Genomic DNA, 22047 nt, shown 5'->3' with positions numbered 1-22047 from the left:
AATAATACATTTGCTCTCACATCAGATCAATGTAAAAAACGTTATTTGACTGCATCGCAGTTTTCTTGGTTGGTTAAATATTCGACCCGCATTTACTTGTAAATAAAGAACTTGACAGGTGTCTTCATTTGTCTATTATGCGTTAATATGCTCGTCTTTCCAGAAATTATAATGTTATAAATGTACGAAACTAGTGACTAGTAAAAATATTATCTGCAACTCTCATGGAAACCATAATTAATAAATTACAAGCAGGTGTTTGACACTGAAATTTGTTTCTCTTGTTGCCGGCCGCGGTGGCCGTGCGGTTCTGGCGCTGCAGTCCGGAACCGCTAGGCTGCTACGGTCGCAGGTTCGAATCCTGCCTCGGGCATGGGTGTGTGTGATGTCCTTAGGTTAGTTAGATTTAAGTAGTTCTAAGTTCTAGGGGACTTATGACCTAAGATGTTGAGTCCCATAGTGCTCAGAGCCATTTGAACCATTTTTTTTGTTTCTCTTGTTATTTTTCCTAACAATCGATCATGAGAGGAAAACAACAGGCAGATTTTTAGTATTGATTATTTGCAAAAGTGGTGAAAAATTTTGACATTTTCTTCAACGTCTGTAAGCAAATTACACTATTTTAATACAGGAATTGTGAGAGTACAAAACGCAATGGAACAGGTAGTAACAACTGCTGGAACCAAAGTGAAGTACATGTGCAGATGTATCAGTTGATTAAAATTTTTATGAACTGTGGTAATATACAGCTATCGCTGGTACTTGACGTGGTGAGTGGTCTGCGAGTGTCAGTGTGCGACAGGCTGGTGGAGTGCACGTCGGAAGCAAGAAGGACCGGCGGCTGTCTAGCTCCTCTGGCTGTCCCGGCTGTGGAGCTGCCGCAGCAGTGCGTAGTACTTGTACGAGGCGTTCACCAGCTGCAACAGGCGCCACACACTGCTCTGCAACACTGGAGGTATCCGCTTCTACTCGCTATACACTCTACAGGAGCTGCTGCAGCTGCATCTTAATTTTACTGTCTTATGGTAGAATACTCGAAAGCGCACATTAGACGTTAAGTTCTCTTACGTGAAGTGAGCTGACTTATAGCTTCAATACATTACATTTATTTTCACCAACTGCGACATAATAGCGTATACAAACAGTGATCCAATAATGTAAAATGCTTTTTTATTCCAGTCTCTGATCACAAATGAATTCTTTAGACGATGACCGGTTTCAGTCTGTAATGGTCATCCTCAGATCTTTTTTACACCATGTCCTAAAGTGATACGGCCATAATGGCATCGTCAAAACATATGCTGATTATATTTATTTGTTTTGCCGATGCCATTATGGCCGTATTACTTTAGAACATGGTGTGAAAAAGATCTGAGGATGGTCATTACAGACTGAAACCGGTCATCGTCTAAAGAATTCATTTGTGATCAGAGACTGGAATAAAAAAGCATATTACATTTATTGTTTATACAAAAGAAACCATGTTTTAGAAATGTTTCAGAGTTACTACTATCTACGTTTTTAATATAAAGCATGATTTATATACACCATGTTTCAAAGTCCTTTCATCACTCATCTAGGGCTAGTAGACCACGTCACAGGAAATAAATTTTGTTAGAGACAAAATGTTCGCTGACACTTCCTGGCGGTCCTTTAGTATGTGTTATATCCCTGGGAGGCGACTGTCCGTAGGAACTCTTCTGCGAGCACATGAAATTCGTCTTGGCTATAATCCAAATACCTGCTCCGTGTGAAAGGGGTTGCGCCGAGCAAAATTAAAGCTCCTTATTCGCTTCTAAAATATCTTTCTCCGCTTAGAGATACTCATTCTTGAAGTTTTCGTGTTGATAATCATCTGCCAGTTCCTGGATCAGCTATTAAGCAGCACATCACGTTAGCAGACCCAACTAGTTCGGTGAAATCTCATCCCACAGCGGCGAATGCTAAAGGTCGCCTACCGTCGACGGGAAGTATCAGTGAACATTTTACCTGTAACAAAAGTTTTTCCGTATGACTTAGCAGTCCCAGACGTTAGATGCAAAGAGATTGAGAAACACACATAGGGTGATTCAGGAGCAGTCACATAATTTGTGAAGTGATTGTACACGTAAAGATAAACCAAGAAACTATGAGATATGTCCAATTTTCTATCGTTACACAATTGAACTGGAGCAGGTTGAGGGCTACGCAGATCTGTGAACGGATATGAAGACAGTTGTGAATATTACTAATCGAAATCCTGTGCAGGAGCTGTAAGGGATAGAATACTATTGGGACAAATTACTAATCCATTATACAAGAGGTTTGGGTTTCTTCAACAAATGATAGGTCTATGAAAACAGTTGTGAATATTACTAACCGAAATCCTGGTCAGGAGCTGTAGTGGATAGAATACTAATGGGACAAATTACTAATCCATTATACAAGAGGTTTGGGGTTCTCCAACAAATGACAGGTCTATGAAAACAGTTTTGAATATTACTAACCGAAATCCTATGCAGGAGCTGTAGTGGATAGAATACCATTGGAACAAATTACTAATCCATTATACAAGAGGTTTGGGGTTCTCCAACAAATGACAGGTCTGTGACATCACGTAGAGGCAACAGCTCCATGCTTACCCAGCGTGCAATCATGGGTTGGATCAGTAAGCAGTCGTGAGGCCAGGTGCGTGTCGTGCTTGAGTGTTGTATAATTGAACAAATCGACTGTGTCCATCAGTACCAACATGCTGCATACGTCCATCCATGCAGAATACGCAGACATGTTTGTGTACGGATATTGTAATGGCAGTGCCGTGCGGATGTGACTAAATATCTGAGATGATTGCCTTATCGACGATCCCCCCGTGCCAGGGTATTTCTCAGGGTTTTTCACACATTATTTGAATCAAGAACAGTACCCAGTTTACACATAATTTCAGAACGTAAGGTTGCCCAGTCAATTTAGTAAAGGGAATACATTATCGCAATGGTGCAACAGAGTCCCACCACCAGTACACAGCGCATTAGGCATCAGCTTTATCTTCACAGACACGAGTGTGATGTACGGCACATTCCAAGGGCTTTTACCCATTCCATGTGCAGCCCATGCAACATCTGTATCTATGTGACTCAATAAGCAGATAACATTTTGTGAGTGGTTGGCTGTAAACTTTACTTACAGACGAAGCTGCATTTACACGCAATGGTATTTAAGCACTCCAGTTCTCATACATGGGTGATGGAGTACCCACATGACACTTGGGAAACAAGATTCGAAGTTAGGTTCTCAGTGAATGTCTGGTGTGGTATGACTAATGTCCTGGTGATGGGGCCAGCCAAATGGCATGACAGCCGCAGCATACGCACGTTTCCTGCTAGAAGACCCATCCACACTTTTGAAAAACTTGTCATTAGAGAAAATGTACCTGCAACATGATGTGTCACCGATTCGCTGTACCCGAAAAGTATTTCAGTATCTGGATAACACATTTCCTCGACGGTGGATTCACCTTGGGGACCCATTAAATGGAGTACCAAATCACCTGGTCTAAGAGCATTAGACTTCTGTTTACAGGTGTGGTTAAAGTAGGATGTGTACGCTGTGAGAATGGATACACCTGAATAAATTGTCGCTCGGATCCCTGAAGCTGTTGCCCGCACTAAAGCCCGCCGAGATGCTGTTCGATATGCAACACAACACACACACCAACACGCTCGCAAGTACATTGAAATGTGTGGAGGTCTTTTCGAACACTTCTTGTAGGACGGATCAGTTATCCATCCCACCACTATTCTATCTATCACAGCACCTACACAGAATCTCGATAACTATTATCGCACTTGTCTTCATAATCAGTCATGGATGTTTGTAGTCTTCTACATGCTCCAGTTCCGTAATAATCGAAAATCCGACACGTGACTTTTTAGGTTTATTTTCACATGTAGAACCACCTCACAAATCAGGTGACGTTCCTCCTTAGTCAGCCTGTATATCTGTGTGCGTGTGTATGTTTCAAATCCCCTGCACCAAACCGTATAGACGCTGAAGTGACAAAGGCCATAGCATAGCTGTATACACATATAAAGATGGCTGTCATATCGCGTACACAAGGTATGAAAGAGCAGTGCAGTGGCGGAGCTGTCATTTGTACTTAAGTAATTCATTTGAAAATGTGTCCGACATAATTATGGGTGGACGACGGGGATTAAGAGATTTTGAACGCGGGATGGTAGCTGGAGCTAGACGCGTGGGATATTCCGTTTCAAAGATCGCTAGTTAATTCAATATTTCAAGACTCACAGTGTCAAGAGCGCCGAGAATAAGAAGACGGACAATGTAGTGGCCGACGGGCTTCAATTAATGACTCAGAGCAGCGGCATTTGCATAGATTTGTCAGTGCTAAAAGAGAAGCCACACTGCGTGAAATGACAGCAGAAATGTGGGACGTACGATGAAGGTATCCGTTAGGACAGTGATGCGAAATTTGGCGTGAATGGGCTATGGCAGCAGACGATCGAAGCGAGTGTCTTTTCTAACAGCACAAAACCGCCACAGCGCCTCTCCTGGGCTCTAAACCTTATTGATTTGACCCTAGGTGACTGGAAGACTATGGTCTGGTTGAATGAGTCCCAATCTAATTTGGTAACAGGTGATGGTAAGGTTCAGGTGTACTGTCACACACTAACTGACTAGGAAATCTCAATGGACTAAAGGAACACACAGGAAAACTGTAGGCAAACATAATAATATCGTACCTTGCAACTGCTAAGGCTGAATGGCAGAAAGAAGTGTAGGTATAGAAACTTTTCAAAATACGATATCTGATAAGCCATTCGCACTAGAATCCTGCAACAAACACCACTCACATTCTACTTTTCCATACTTCTAGTATTTAATGTCGATAGGCATTCTTCCATTTAAAAAATGAATTTTTGCACAAAAAATACACTTTCTAAGTATTATTACAATCTGTTGATTTGCTAACAAGACGAGCCCATAACCACCAATCCATTCTGTGAAAATAAAACATCAAGAACACTTTCAATTTCCGTAACATTTGCGATGGAAGTTCTAGGTAATTCACCCTGTATAGATGAGGCACACTCAAATGAAAACCGAACACTCAGCAGAACGGGACCATGAAATGGTTCCACTGAAATGAAACCACCACACGCATTAAGACATTTATCCCACAGGGAGAAAAGACGGTCAACTCCCGTTTCGTAGAACGCTGATCCACAACCATACCCACTCTTACACTTCCTCGTCCAACGGAAATAGACATCAACGTGTGTCTTTCTTCAGGCTGCCAAAGATGTTAAAATTCCACGGTGAAAGATCCGGGCTGTACTGAGGTTATTACAGGTTTTTCCAACCATATCGTTGAAGCGTAACCTTCATCGTATTTGCAGTGTGGGGGCGGGTTTGACTGGCTAAATTCTATGCTAATTAACTCGAAAACGGCGCAATATATAGGTGTTTAGGTGGTGTCATCCCAAACAAATCCTGCTCATGACGTCTTCGATACGACGCCCAATGCCGACCGAATGCTTCGATTTGTTTCCCTTTTCAAACAAAGTGATTTCTCACTCAGAGTTTTACGTGCACATTCGATATAGCGCTGCCATATTAGTCTAGTGCTATATTCTTTTTATAGATGTATTAAGAGAAGCAGTACTCCAACAGCGACCGAGCAGCGCGCTTCTGCATGGGGACAGCTGTCAGGGAAATGCTGTCGCAACTAAGTTCCTGGCTATTTCTTGATTTAATATTCCTGTTAATACATATCGCTATAACAAATATCGTACTAGACTAATTTGGGGTCCTCTCTGTGTAAAACTCCACTTCAAAAATAATTTTCTCTGCAACTGGAAACAAACCAACGCATTTCATCGTCGTCGGCCGTCGCATGAAAGACGTGATGAGCAGCATTTGTTTAGAGTATGTACACTGACTCCAGCTACACGATGCAAAAAAGAAATTACTTATAGCTGCCAAACAACCAGAGAAAATGCGCCTGAGAACTCTTACATATATTAGGTGGACTTCAGAAATAAATTGCATATGTAGTCCCACTCTTCGGCAACGAGAGTGGAGCGCTGTCAGATTGTCAGAGGTGAGTACGTGTTGTAGATTTCCTGTAGACACATTTCTGGTGGGGTAATGGTAACATGTGTATCATAGTGTGGGAGTGAAATGGGGCGACAACTGGAAACATACTTCATAGATAAAGTGCGGGAGAGACTAAAATTCTTTTGGGCCAGAAGCCTAAATTGCACTCAGATTCGCCATGAAATTCTACTGGTACATGAACCAAAAGCTATGTCACGTCCAGCAGAAGTGAAACAGTGTCAACAATCGGACCAAGGCCATGCAGTCGTGGGTGGCTCTGATTGGGAAGGAAGGCCACCGATGTAGACAACAGACAACAATGTCAAGGCAGTCGAAGAGGTGATTCGCAGTAATCGCAGAATTTCCAACAGTGAGTACGTTAACACATTTGTTCACGATTGGCACCATGACCAAAGAGCGGATTTCTGTTGCCGAGAAACTGAATGACTGGTAGAAAGTTCTCACTGTTGTTTACGGAGACTTGTTGACTGTTAAAAAATAGTTACTTTGGAGTGTAGTACAGCATTCAATAAAAGGACTCTGCCTGTCATAATAATGTGTAATAATGTGTAACATTCTTTTTAACGTTGTACATATATATTCTTTCAATTATCTATAACTTGTATTTTACTAGTGCTACCGCAGCTGATCATTCGAAATCTTATTTTATTCTTAAATACGCATTACCTGCTCCTGTTGTTCTGTGTATTTACTACGCAGCTGCTTGTCACTGCTTCAATCATTAGGCACTTTGTTCAGTTTATTCGCACATTTAATAAGTCCATACTCCTGTTTTAAAAATATATTGATTTCCTTTCGTCCGTATTTTCTCATCTCTAGAGTTGTGGTAGCTGCCAAGCTTAAACGAGTTCTAATTTTAAATAAAGTAGCTTGTGACGAAAGCATTCGTATTTGATACCTACTACAATACATAGGTCGCACGTCTGCTCCGCAGGGCCAGACAGCCTCATTTCATGATTGGCGGGATTGTAACAATTTTTAGATTACCTATTTCTTGCTTCAGACAAGCATAATTTACTAAACTTGGCATTACCAGTATTTTCGTTTATTGCCAACACCTGATTGTTCTGCAAAATTTTTCAGAAACTTCTCTTGGAATTTGTTTAGCACTACTTGAAAGTACATCTGCATCCTGCCACAAATGAGGAACAGCGATATGCACATACAGATGGCTGTAGCATCACCTACACAAGACATAAAAAGGAAATACAATGGCGGAGCTGATACTTGTAACCAAGTGATTCATGCGAGAAGGTTTTCGAAGTGATTATGGCCGCTCGATGGGAACTGACAGACTCTGAACGCCGAGTAGCAGTTGGAGCTAGACGCATGAGGAACTGCATTTCGAAAATCATTAGGCAATTCAATATTCAAATATCCGTAGTGTCAAGGGTGGGCCATCCTGTGTAACCCACAGCAAGTTTTTGCCTATTTGTCTGCTTCGGCACGGGAAATTAAATATGTAGAACAGTGTAATAAAATGGTAGCCATCACTTAGGATAAACACTATCTATGAATGTAAATGAAACTCACTGTAATTGTACTATCAACTGTACTTATTTCAGCTTTTATTTAAAATTCACCATTAATTTATCCAGCAACAAACGAAGGAAAGGAACGTTAAGACACAACGTCCCATTGACAATGAGAAGATTAGCGATGAAACACTAATTCGTATTGGGAAGGATAGGGAAAGGAGTCCTAGCATTTCTCATAAGCCAGTTAGAGTAACCTCAGAAAACCTAAATTTCCGAGTCAGGATACAGTAGATTTTAGCTGCCGTCTTTCCGCATATGAGTGTATTGTTAACCGATGCGCCACCCCACCCACTTGGTTTGTACGGTTTTCAGTGCAGTCAAGATGAAACATTTTTTAGTCGTAGTCGTCTCTCTGACTTGCACTATAATTGTTTCGTAGCCCTTCTAAGCCAAACACTGACCAGTAGGTCCTTAGCTTTGGTTCTTTACACCGTATCTTGTCAACTCAAAGTGCAGTATGAACGAAATAATCACTACAGACACCACATTCGTCTTGAGAGTTTCAGCAACAGTGTTAATATTTAAGATAATTCACATTTATTGTTCCGGCTCAGTTACACATTTTTAAAATTGTTTTAGGTGTTTAGATCACTCAGGATCATTTTCAGTTCTAAGTAGTTCCTTCAGCCACCCGTCTTGTCTACTCAGAACTACGTATCACAGTAGTCTGATACTTTGAATAGACCAGACGGGTTACTGACGCAACTACTTAGGTTTTAAGTTTGAGTGATAGAAAAATGTAATCTAATTCAAAAATGTCCAACTGACACGGAACAATTCTCGTAAATCAATAAGGGAGGGAGTTTTGACTGACAGATTGAATGGAACAAGTAACAAAATAAAAGTTACTACGCTCCTCAGTAGCTGTAACAAACGATCTACACTTACATGCAGGGGGCATAATACGTCACAATTAGCATTGTTATATCACGAACAGGACTGTTTAATCAGCTTAGTAGAAGAAATTTGCGTTACCCTACAAATGAAATATTTATTTATTTATTTGTTCTAGTCCGCATTTTTGATAAGAGCCGACAGTTTCTGAACAACGTACGTTAATGTGAATCATTATATCTATCATTTTAGAACGTTTTTCTATATTGAATGGTGAGCTAAATCTGTAGTATCTATTATTTTATCTTTTTCCTATTTTTGCTTGTGTTACTCTAATATTTCCATAACTTTCTGTAAACTACATTCAGTTTCTTCTATCAGAAAAAGATCCGTAGGTATCCTTTACTAGAATCTCTTTTAAATAATTTTATTACCTTCTTTTCCGCCTGTTGCTATTAGTGCCGTTTTTCTTTTTTTTCGGTCATCAGTCTACTGACTGGTTTGATGCGGCCCGCCACGAATTCCTTTCCTGTGCTAATCTCTTCATCTCAGAGTAGCACTTGCAACCTACGTCCTCAATTATTTGCTTGGCGTATTCCAATCTCTGTCTTCCTCTACAGTTTTTGCCCTCTACAGCTCCCTCTAGTACCATGGAAGTTATTCCCTCATGTCTTAGCAGATGTCCTATCATCCTGTCCCTTCTCCTTATCAGTGTTTTCCACATTTTCCTTTCCTCTCCGATTCTGCGTAGAACCTCCTCATTCCTTACCTTATCAGTCCACCTAATTTTCAACATTCGTCTATAGCACCACATCTCAAACGCTTCGATTCTCTTCTGTTCCGGTCTTCCCACAGTCCATGTTTCACTACCATACAATGCTGTACTCCAGACGTACATCCTCAGAAATTTCTTCCTCAAATTAAGGCCGGTATTTGATATTAGTAGACTTCTCTTGGCCAGAAATGCCTTTTTTGCCATAGCGAGTCTGCTTTTTATGTCCTCCTTGCTCCGTCCGTCATTGGTTATTTTACTGCCTAGGTAGCAGTTTTGACTGACAGATTGACTTCATTGACTTCGTGACCACCAATCCTGATGTTAAGTTTCTCGCTGTTCTCATTTCTACTACTTTTCATTACCTTCGTCTTTCTCCGATTTACTCTCAAACCATACTGTGTACTCATTAGACTGTTCATTCCGTTCAGTAGATCATTTAATTTTTCTTCACTTTCACTCAGGATAGCAATGTCGTCAGCGAATCGTATCATTGATATCCTTTCACCTCGTATTTTAATTCCACTCCTTAACCTTTCTTTTATTTGCATCATTGCTTCCTCGATGTACAGATTGAAGAGTAGGGGCGAAAGGCTACAGCCTTGTCTTACACCCTTCTTAATACGAGCACTTCGTTTTTGATCGTCCACTCTTATTATTCCCTCTTGGTTGTTGTACATATTGTATATGACCCGTCTCTCCCTATAGCTTACCCCTACTTTTTTCAGAATCTCGAACAGCTTGCACCATTTTATATTGTCGAACGCTTTTTCTAGGTCGACAAATCCTATGAAAGTGTCTTGATTTTTCTTCAGCCTTGCTACCATTATTAGCCGTAACGTCAGAATTGCCTCTCTCGTCCCTTTACTTTTCCTAAAGCCGAATTGATCGTCACCTAGCGCATTCTCAATTTTCTTTTCCATTCTTCTGTATATTATTTTTGTAAGCAGCTTCGATGCATGAGCTGTTAAGCTGATTGTGCGATAGTTCTCGCACTTGTCAGCTCTTGCCGTCTTCGGAATTGTGTGGATGATGCTTTTCCGAGAGTCAGATGGTATATCGCCAGACTCATATATTCTACACACCAACGTGAATAGTCGTTTTGTTGCCACTTCCCCCAATGATTATAGAAATTCTGATGGAATGTTATCTATCCCTTCTGCCTTATTTGACCGTAAGTCCTCCAAAGCTCTTTTAAATTCCGAGTCTAATACTGGATCCCCTATCTCTTCTAAATCGACTCCTGTTTCTTCTTCTATCACATCAGACAAATCTTCACCCTCATAGAGGCTTTCAATGTATTCTTTCCACCTATCTGCTCTCTCCTCTGCATTTAACAGTGGAATTCCCGTTGCACTCATAATGTTACCACCGTTGCTTTTAATGTCACCAAAGGTTGTTTTGACTTTCCTGTATGCTGAGTCTGTCCTTCCGACAATCATATCTTTTTCGATGTCTTCACATTTTTCCTGCAGCCATTTCGTCTTAGCTTCCCTGCACTTCCTATTTATTTCATTCCTCAGCGACTTGTATTCCTGTATTTCTGATTTTCCCGGAACTTGTTTGTACTTCCTCCTTTCATCAATCAACTGAAGTGCTGTTACAACTATGAATACAACTCCATACTTTGAAACATCCTGGCAGATTAGAACTGTGTGCTGGACCAAGACTCGAAATTGCGACTTTTGAATTTCGCGGCAAGCGCTCTACCAACTGAGCTACCCAAGCACGAGTCATGACTACTCTGAACAGCCTATTTCCACCAGTACCTAGTCTCCAATGTTCCATTCCGAGTTCGAGTCTCTGTCCGCCACAGAGTTTTAACCTGCCAGAAAGTTTCATATCAGCGCACACTCCGCTGCAGAGTGAAAACTTCATCCTGGAAATGCATTCATCACTACTACTACTACTACTACTGACTCAAATATTACTAGGCCTTGTTGAATTTGCTTCTTCAACTAGTACTAAAACGTCTGTTATAAACATAAATACTAACTCTTATACTGAACGTCTACCACGATTATAGGTGAAGTACTACGTCGGACACAGTATTCAGATAGATGATTGCAAGTATTTTAAGCATTTTTCTTTGTCTGACTTCCACGTTTACTTCGCTTGTCATACGAAAAAGAGTGAATCTTATGTAGCACTCATTACAAGAATACAGATTTTATATACATCCGCAGTCCTTCACTGGATTTTGTTTGTTATTTCACCGTGACTAATATAAAGCAGTACCGTTTCAGCCTGAAGTGTCAACGGAACTACTCCCTATCAGCAATCCATCAGCAGGTAATCAGTACCAGAGAACGAGGTAATTGAGTGGTACAGACTCTAGACTCCCATGCCGCAAGAGCGAATTTAAAAGCTACATATGGCCATAAACAATAGGTTTTCCCTGGGTTTACTACATTAAGCGTTTCCGGATGTAGTGACTATAGAAATGTGATGGTCTAATTCGAGTTTGTGCTAACATCAAACGTTGCCTGTTTTACACCCTCTTTTGGTAACCAGCGGTGCTCCTATCCTGTGATGCAGAATTTTGTTCCGTCTGTTACCCATACGCTGCTCTCTCTCTCTCTCTCTCTCTTTTACCCGTTTTTGTAAATCTTCGATTGCTCGGCGTATGTTGAAAGAGAAGTTACTCTTGGTCCATTTCAAACAGCTGCACCGGCGGTGTTCATTAGCGAGCTAATTAACGTACGCCATATTCCCGGCCAGCCATTCTGCCGACGGCTGCTGGCGATTCTCCGAGGCCGCAGGGGTTCGCTCTTGGGTGTCCTCCGGTGCAGAACTAACGACCGTGGCCGCCCATCCTCGTGTACAACGCGCTGCTGATCGTGAACACCACTTGTCTGTCTGGATGCATGTTTTTACTTCTCATTGCGATTGTCTGCAGTCGTACATGTACTTGTATTACACGATACTGACTTCCCCCACCTATTCCTCCCACCGAATTAGCTTTGTCGATCCACTCACAAAGAGAAACTTCCCTTCGGATTTAGTCACAGTCGTCATTGGCCTTGCCTGCGTTGTACATCTCTCATAACGTTATAAGCAAGCTTTCACGTTGTCCATTTATTTGTCTTTCGTAAACACATTATTTTTCGCAGCTGTCACACTTATAGCTCTCAAGTTATTTTGGCTCAGGAAAGGCGCGAATATACGAGGAAAGCTAAAAATTGTTGGAAAACAAATTAAGTATTCGTTTTATCTTATGAAAATGTGTCCTACTGGTGAAAGGAGGCAGAAACTTTCTTTTACACAGAAAATGTCTGAAAATGATTGATCCTTTTATACTAGAACTGCCAAATGATTGAAGATAGAAACTTGGGATGCATTTTAACTTACGCATCAAACTGTAGAGGTCATACAGAAGATTAGTTTGTGCGAGTTGTAAGGTACCGTTCCATTTACTGGCGGTAGGGATGTCGCTGGTGAGTTTGCCATGCTCCCTCCGTTACAGGAGTAACGTAGCTTGGTGTGCTGTAAAATGCCTTTTTCCAAAATTGAGAGAACATACCGAAAAGTTCTTATTTCAACGGGATGGAGAATCGCCGGACAGGTACCTGCATGTAATTGCATTTCTTAACTATCAGCTGCTTCAACGTCAGATCAATCACAAGAGGCTTACAGATCTCGTACTGCAATATGGGCCTCCAGTGTTGCCTTTATCTCGAAGTATGCGGTGTCTTTCTTATTGTGTATGAATGAATTCGTCTATACGTCTCTCATTCCAAAAACTTTGGGTGGGCTGCAGCTCTTCGTAGCAATACATGTGAACGCAGTAACTCTAGACGTACAAAATTAAACGACTTGTCTGACTACCGCCTGTGGACGTTGGTCGCACATCAGGTGCAGGGACTGATGTGTTCCTATTGCTGCAACATCACATAAGCCATTTGCATCCTCCCACCCATATAAGTCTTTTTTTTCTTTTTACATTTGTACTTCTTTTGCCTAAAATTGAGGGTACAGTCCTCACTAAGCTAAATGTTTCCCCTTCTCGGCACATGCAGTTCTTGTGAACATTGAATGAAACCTTTGGGCCTGAAAGTTTGTGCAGGGGATGGACAAAAATACAGATACACGAAGAACAGCGCATTACCGTGCGTAGCAGTGAGTCAGAAAAAATTGGGCATTTAAAAGATATTCAGGTCGTCTCGGAATGAGTAAAGGCAGGTCCTACACGCTTTTCAAGGGAAACTTACCGTTGTTTCTGCAAAATAGTGGCAAGTTCAGGTAAGGATGATGGAGGTGGGTAGTGACCACGCACTCTTCTCTCCAAAATAAACCGCATAGGTTCAGCAATATTGCGATTTAGTGACTGTACCTGCCAGGGGAATCGCGGCAGTTCATTCTCATACTGACAAAACTAGTCCTGGGCGATGGGAGCGGCGTCTTGGAACATAGCATCATCAATGGTGAACATTGTATCATGGGATGGAGCTGATCAGCCGAAATGATCACATAATGCTTGTAGAGACCCATGGAATACCACAATTTGACTGACCAAATCATCACCAAAACCCCGTCATGTTTCACTCTTGGGATGTAAACTCGACCAAGTGTTGCAAATAGTGAGAAACAAGACTTGTACGATCAAATGACATTGCTCCATTGCTCGCTAGTTCAGGTTTCATGATTTGGCACCTGTTACAAGCATTTGCATCACTTGTTTTAGAGTTTCAGCTCGCCTCTAATTCCTTGCTTATGGTGCTCGCTTTGTGCTACCTTGGTGCTGAGTGAGTTAACGAGTGCGACATTCAGTTCTACAGTAAGTTTCGCAGCTGTCGTCGTCTTATTTGTCGTTGCAGTCCTCTTCAATCACCGCCTGTCACGATCAATCAACACACACATTCGTCCACGTTGAGACTTGGCGGATTGTGGCTTTCCGCTTTCCGTGTATCCCGTATGGAGCTTCGATACGGTGACTCTCGAAGCACCAAACAGAGGCTACCTTGGTTAGGGAAGCATGCACCATACGAACGTGAACAACTGGCTAACGTTCCGAACTCGCTTAATTCCGACGTAATGGCCTCACAACTATACAGAAGACTGTCCTAACCAGCAGTGACACTTTCAACATACTGAGGACATTGCACAAGTGCTTTTCGTGCTCAGATGCAACAGCGCTACCTGTTTGCTTGGCTAGCATCTTCATTCATGCTAAACCACGCATTTCTCGCGGTAGTTCCATATTTTTATCCAAGTTTATATTTGCATTTATGTAAAACAAATACCCTTGTACGATGGATGATTAATTTTGGGACGAGTTAAAACTGTAGAAGATATAGACTCGTAGATCAATTTTATTGAAACACACTGCAATTTGAAGAACGTATATAAACTATCATATACGTGAGTGATGATGACAGAAATTGTCGTTAAGCGAACGATAAGAGTTTTTGTTTTGCGGGTCATAAAAGTTAAACATGTTGTAAGCATTAGATTGCAAAAGGCTTGTGTTACAGAATGCAGTGGTCGCCGAACAGCAGAGGAGTGACAAGACAGAGACTAAGTGTAGATTTAATTTTGGAGCTCTTGCTTGTGTTTATAATTTTCCGAGGGCGAGGAGGAGCTGTTGACTTTCCACGAATGTCTTTCTACAACGCGGCGGCTGGCAGCTGTGGAACTTACCCATACAAATGTAGCCCTGCTGATGGGGTACATGCGTCCCGCTGTGAGCAACAGTGGCTTCTGGGCACGGCACATCAGGATCCTCATGCTGCGCTTGAAGCGAGCGTTTGCGTCGAACCATGAACTGTTGTAGGCGGCTGCGGACACCGCCTCCCCCTGGCGAGAAGGCAAGGGAGGAACACAGTCAGTCGCAGATGATGCCAGCACCTAGAATTAAGTTTCTCGCGAAAAAGTCGAGATTTCATAGTGTTTACATTCTGGCTATTAATCGAGACTCTGTTGCTAAATATCCACATTCACAATTGGGTGTTCTTTTTTTTCTCCCAGAGTTACAAGATTACAGCTTCATTTAATGTCTGAGGTGTCATGTGGTTCAAGTAAGTAAGAAAAATTTTACGATCTGTTTTCCTACTCTACAGCTACAGCACAAGTGAAAACATATATCTGAACCGCTACTACTGTCACCCTCCCCACACTCTCCCTCCTTCAGCGGAGGCAGCTTGAGGCAGCTTGCATTGTAATGCTGGCTTATGATGTCATTCTTATTGCTTCAATCGAGATATACTGCATTGCTACAAAACGTTTTCTGACTCATATTTTCCATTATTTGAAATTATACTGAAGGCAAATTATATGGAAAGTTAATTAAATGAAAATGATCATTGGGGTCCCTCTTAGATTGCTGACTGTTTGCAACAAATCACGCTTATAGTTTTATATTGATTTAGCGAGGCTGGCATGGAAATAGAAGGGCTAAAATTATTCAGATACAAAACGCACCATAGAAATGACAAAATAAGTGTTGATGAGGATGTTACTGTTACGTACAATGAAATCTATATCATACTCCGAAAGCCACCTAACCGTGTGTGGCCGACTGTTATTTCTGGTACTACGAACTGATCCCCTCTTCGCAGCTTCACTAGTAATGACGCGCGGGAAGAATGATAGTCGGTAAGCCTCTATATTGGCTCCAGTTTCTCCAATTTTGTCTTGCTAGTCATTTCGTGACGGGTATGAAGGATGAAGTAATACCTTGTCTGACTCTTCCTGGAAAGTGCTCACTCGAAATTTCGTTAGTAAACCTCTCCGTGATGCAGGACGCCTCTCTTGTAAACTATACCACTAGAGTTGGTTGAGCATCTCTTGTAATACTCTCGCGCCGACTAAGTAGCGCCTTGACAAAACGCCCCGCTCTTTATTACATCTTTTCTATCCCTTCTATCAGTCGTACCTAGTAAGGAGCCCAGAATGATGAACAGCACTCAAGAATCAGTCGAACTGGCGCCTTGTGAGCAACTTTCTTCGTGGTTGAGTTACGTTTTCTGAACATTCTTCCTAAGGATCATAGTCTGCCATCTGATTTTACTACTACTATTTTCCTAATATTTGTTTATATGATCATTCCACTTACAGCCATTCGTACATACAGAGTGACGCAAATAGGTGTTAGAAAGATTTTGTCTGCTATGACGTAATAATTTTTTATCGCTTTGCTCTAGCAGTCAATCTGAAATTTGATACAGAAGGCTTCCAAAGTGGTTTCCACTTTCAGCAATGATTGTATAGATCCTTTAACTAAATTCCGTGACTGAATTCCGTGATGACTTCTGAAGAACATCATCTTCGGCTGCACATATTTCTCTGGAAAGGTCGTGGAGTGTTTCAGGATCATCTTTCAAGACTCTGCCCTTCAGCTAACCACATAAGATATAATCAACGAAATTAGATCGTGTCTATAAGGGCACCATCCCACACCATGTCCAATGAACGCAAAGGTGTACAGGGCATCGATCCGATGTCTGAATGTCGCCAGAAGAAAACGGAAGACATCTGCAGACGACGTGGGTGTGCTCCATCCTGCATGAACAAGTAGTTTCGGAGCATTCGGCGTCGTACGAATTCATGTTCCAGGACTCGTCTGTATTTATCGTCTGTGACAAGTTCCTCAAAAAGGTGGGTCCGGTAATGCATTTTGCACAGATTGCGCACCAAACAATAACTTACTGGCGATGAAGGTGAACAGCAGCTTGAACGTGCGACTTCCATGTACCACTGTTCCAATGAAGATGCTTCCATTCTGAAATGTGAACTGAGACATCAGTCAGTGAGGTATATAATTTTCAGAGCTGTAATACAGCAATGCCACGAGGAGAATTATTTACGGCATACGATTAAATCACAGTAGGCAAACACTTTTCAACTCGTTATTCTGCGCCACCCTGTATTCAGATAATGTTCCCAACAACTTGTCATCAATAGCGTAGTTGTGGACGTCATTCTGCAAATCGATACTCTCTTCTGGCGCTGCTAGTTTCTTAGAGACAACGCATCATCTGCGTAGTGTCTCAAACAGCTTCGGACGCTTTCTAAAAAAATGGTTCAAATGGCTCTGAGCACTATGGGACTCAACTGCTGAGGTCATTAGTCCCCTAGAACTTAGAACTAGTTAAACCTAACTAACCTAAGGACATCACAAACATCCATGCCCGAGGCAGGATTCGAACCTGCGACCGTAGCGGTCTTGCGGTTCCAGACTGCAGCGCCTTTAACCGCACGGCCACTTCGGCCGACTCGAACGCTTTCTACTAATCATTTATATACACCGTAAACAGTAATGATCACATCATACTTTCTTGGTATACTCCGGAAATTACCTATACCACTGTAGATTATATTCCGTTAAGAGCAACATGTTGAGTTCTGTGTGCAAGGAGGTCTTGAATCCAGTGGCAGGTCTATCCTTACACGCAGTAAGCTGGTATTTTTCCAGTAAGAGGCAGTGTGAGACGGTGTAAAATGCCTTCCTGAAGTCAAGGAACACGGCATCAGCCAGAGCGCCGTTGTCTACAGTGTTATGGATCTCATGTAGGAACGGAGGTAGCTGGGTTTCGCAAGATCTCTGTTTCTGGAATCCATGTTGATTTTTATAGAGGATATTTTCGTTCTCCTAAAACGTCATAATTCTTGAGTATAAAACACGTTCTATAATTCTACAACAGATTGACCTCAACCATATAGGCCTATAATTATGTACATTTGTCTTACGATGGGACTGACCTGTGCTTTCTTTCAGTCGCTAAGTACCCTTCGTTGCTCCTGTGACCTGCCATAACCTGCTGCTAGAAAGTGAGCAAATTCTTTAGCATAATCTTTGTAGACTCTTTTAGGTATCGCATCTGATGCGGATGCCTTTCCACCATTATAAGTGATTATATTTGCTTTTCTGTTCCGCGATTGACCATAGCAATGTCTGCCATTTCAACATTCGTACGATGATTCAAGTAAGGGTGAAACAATTTCGGAAGGCCGAAATGGAATACCGAGTTCAGTAGTTCGGCCTTCTCTCCGACATTCCGTTGCTGTGCCAATATTGTCACTGGTGGTTGGTTCATTGCTTGTAAATCTTGAGGAAATACTGTCTGAATAAATGTATTGACATTTAATGGGAGTCCATCACTCCCTCTTTGTGGGTTTAACATAATCGCAGTGGCTACATGGTGTACTGTCGTAACGTGTTTGGTTTTTTGGATTGAAGTACTGATGAAGTTGACCCTCACTGCTGAACAATGGGTGCACGGAAATGACAGACTGTAGTAGGTACAATAAAACGTACACTCGATCCATTACGTCGTTTTGAAGGAGACCTAGGTTTCAGCAAGTGTAATTATAGACTGACGAGAAAAATTCAAGTGCCACAGACTTTTACGTGTTATAAAAAAGTTTCCTGTTACACAAACACTGCCCGAGTAAAAGACGGGATGGACTATGAAAGCATCACTAATAGCTGCAAGATTACGACTGGCTCTTACATCTACATCTCTACGCCGTAAGAATCGCTAAAATCTCTTACGAACATTTGTCTGAGTGATATTTCGATTGACACATAGCATTATGTTATTAAAAGAGAAGTACTGCACTCTAACAGCACTTCAACAAATGTAAATAAAGGAACACGAACTAGGTAATCAATATATCCGTGCACGAAGTATTTTCAGTGGCCATCTCAGTTTCTACTCTGGTGTGCAGCGAAACACATCCTGTAAACTGTAGCTTGAATACAGTCGGAATGATCTCGCTCGCAGTCGAGTGACTAATCGTTACGATTGGTTATGCTCAAATGAACACGAAGAAAAGCATTAGTCACAAATAATAAAAAAGTGAGAGTTGTGAACTGTACCAAGATGGTCATGCGTCCCTAGGAGAACGATCAGCACTGGGCCCTCTCCCCCATCCCTCTTTTGCCTGTAATTTTTCCTATGCATGTTCCAAAAACTTTGTAAGTATAATAAAAATTAAGTATTATAAAAAAAATACTTAAATGAAGACCGTTGATGAAAAATGTTACACACAACAAATTGAATTTGAGATTGTAGCAAATAAGATGAATTGTATTAACTTTCTAAAGAAATTGAAATTAAAACAAAGTTTGTAGCTAGTGGCTGCTGTTCATTGGTTAATATAACATACACACATCAAAAAAGTTTTGCATCACCCCGGTTCCCCCAATTCCTGAAGACAGGCGTTGACTGTGGGTATTGTATCACAGACACAGTCCATTTAACTGTTCAGAGATGTCACTAAACCCGCCCCAAAGATGTAAACGAACATGTATGAGCAGCGAATATTAGACGGAGGGGGTCCGACAACCGATCAGTTCCAGTCCTTCCACCAGGAAGCAGGTGCACAGCTCGTGTTGTCTGTAGTTCAACCATGCCAAGACGGTCAATACCGCGGTTCGATTGCGTTCGCATTGTTACTTTGTGCCAAGTAGGGCTCCCAGGCCGCTCGGAGTGGCCGTGCGCTTTGAGGCGACATGTCATGGACAGCGCGGCTCCTCCCGCCTGAGGGTCGACTCCTTCCATGGGCATGGGTCTGTGTGTTGTTCTTAGTATAAGTTAGTTTAAAGTAGTGTGTAAGTCTAGGGACCGATGACCCCAGCAGTTTGGTCCCTTAGGAGTTCACACACATTTGAACATTTCAAGGGCTCCCAATAAGGGAAGTGTCCAGGCGTCTCTGAGTGAACCAAAGCGATGTTATTCGGACATGGAGGAGATACAGAGTGACAGGAACTGTCGATGACATGCCTCGATCAGGCCACCGAAGGGCTACTACTGCAGTGGATGACCGCTACTACGGATTATGGCACGGAGAAACCCTGACAGCAAAGCCACCATCTTGAATAACGCTATTCGTGCAGCCACAGGACGTCGTGTTACCACTTAAACTGCGCGCAGTAGGCTGCATGATACATAACTTCACTCCCGACGTCCATAGCGAGGTCCATCTTTGCAACCACAACACTATGCAGCGCGGTACAGATGGGCTCAACAACATGCCGAGTGGGCCGCTCAGGACTGGCATCACGTTCTCTTCACCGATGAGCGTCGCATATGACTTCAACCAGAAAATCGTAGGATGCGTTTTTGGAGGCAACCCGGTCAAGCTGGACGCCCTAGACATACTGTCCAGCGATATACTGAAGGTTTCCTGCTGTTTTGGGGTGCCATTATGTGGGGATATGTGGGGGAGACGTACGTCGCTAGTGGTCATAGAAGGCGGAGTAATGGCTGTACGATACGTGAATGCCCTCCTCCGACCGATAGTGCAACCATATCGGGAGCATATTGGCGAGACATTCGACTGCATGGACGACAATTCGCGCCCCATCGTGCACATCCTTCAGGTTAACGACATCGCTCGACTAGAGTGGCCAGCATGTTCTCCAACACCAATAGTGGACTGTTGATGACTGGAAACTTGTTGCCTAGTTGGACGAGTCTCGTTTCAAATTGCGTGGAACGGATGGACGTGTACGGGTGTGGAGACAACCTCATGAAACCATGAACCCTGTATTTCAGCAGGGGACTGTTCAAGCTGGTGGAGGCTGTATAATGGTGTGGGTCGTGTACAGTTGGAGTGATATGGGACCACTGATACGTCTAGATACGACTCTGACTGGTGACACATACGTAAGCATCCTATCTGATCACCTGCATCCGTTCATATCCACTGTGCATTCCGACGGACTTTTGCAATTCCAACAGGACAATGCAACGCCCTACACGTTCAGAATTGCTACAGAGTGGCTCCAGGAACACTCTTCTGAGTTTAAACGCTTCAACTTGTAACCATACTCCCCAGACATGAACATTATTGAGCATATCTGGGATGGCTTGCAACGTGCTGTTCAGAGGAGATCTCCAATCTGTCGTACTCTTACGGATTTATGGACAGCCGTGCAGGATTCATGGTGTCAGTTCCAACCAGCACTCCTTGAGACATTAGTAGAGTCCATGCGACGTCGTGTTGCAGCACTTCTGCTTGCTTTTGGGGGCACTACACGATATTAAGCAGGTGTACCAGTTTCTTTTGCTCTTCAGTATATTTACGGTGGAAAATCGGATTAATCAGTTCATTGGCTATTACTGGGTAGCACCACAGTTCCCGTTACACTACATGTATGGGAGTTAATTTTGCATGAGCAGTGACAGCGTTCTTTAAAAGCCGCTATCAGCTAAGGAGGAGCAGGCATTTTTTTGCACTGGAAGATAACAGTGCGTGACGTCGGTGACTTAAGGTACTACAGGCGCAGATCCCCAGTAGTGGGTACACAGTAGGCGAGAGGTGCTCGCCGGAGAGACGAAAAAAATTTCAGAATGGCATACTTCGAAAAAAGAGCATCAGGGGTGAAAGAACGAGCAAAGACATCCTTTTAGTGCGAAGGAATGCGCGGGGTCACATACGATGCTCTCGACCTTATCTCTTTGGAATCTTCTTACGGGCAGCGCCAGAGCACGTCTCCAACTGAAGAAAGCAGAGACGCGTTAAAGATGGGAAATGGAGCCTTCCAGAAATTCTTCTGAAGGGAGTATGAACTTCAGGCGATTGGCAGGCCGATTCGTGATCCATGTAGTTGGAGGTAAGGTTTTATAGAACGACCGCTGAGATTCGTCATCTGGACCCCTAATATAGAGATCTTATGTCCAGCTAAGGGCGGCGCATGGCGAAAAAGACGGGGCTTCCCTGCCGGCAGTGACTGAGACCATTTGCATCTAAATACCAAATGATGGTTCAAACGGCTCTGAGCGCTATGGGACTTAACATCTGAGGTCGTCAGTCCCCTAGAACTTAGAACTACTTAAA

General features: G+C 42.5%; 1 protein-coding gene across 1 annotated transcript in view; it reads right to left on the bottom strand.

The window, feature by feature from the left end:
- Positions 1-845: 845 nt before the first annotated feature.
- LOC124775652 (odorant receptor Or2-like) overlaps positions 846-22047 on the bottom strand; it is a 37572-nt gene continuing 16370 nt past the window's right edge. Inside the window, exons 4-5 of the mRNA XM_047250479.1 lie at positions 14902-15108; positions 846-917 (exon numbers count right to left, since the gene is read on the bottom strand). Coding sequence (XP_047106435.1) covers positions 846-917; positions 14902-15108 — 279 coding nt within the window. The remainder of the gene's footprint in view (positions 918-14901; positions 15109-22047) is intronic.

This window comes from Schistocerca piceifrons, chromosome 2 (genome assembly GCF_021461385.2).
Source record: "Schistocerca piceifrons isolate TAMUIC-IGC-003096 chromosome 2, iqSchPice1.1, whole genome shotgun sequence".
NCBI classification, from domain to species: Eukaryota; Metazoa; Arthropoda; class Insecta; order Orthoptera; family Acrididae; genus Schistocerca; species Schistocerca piceifrons.
Note: the sequence above shows the minus strand (reverse complement) of the source record. Positions and strands in the feature narration are given on the sequence as shown.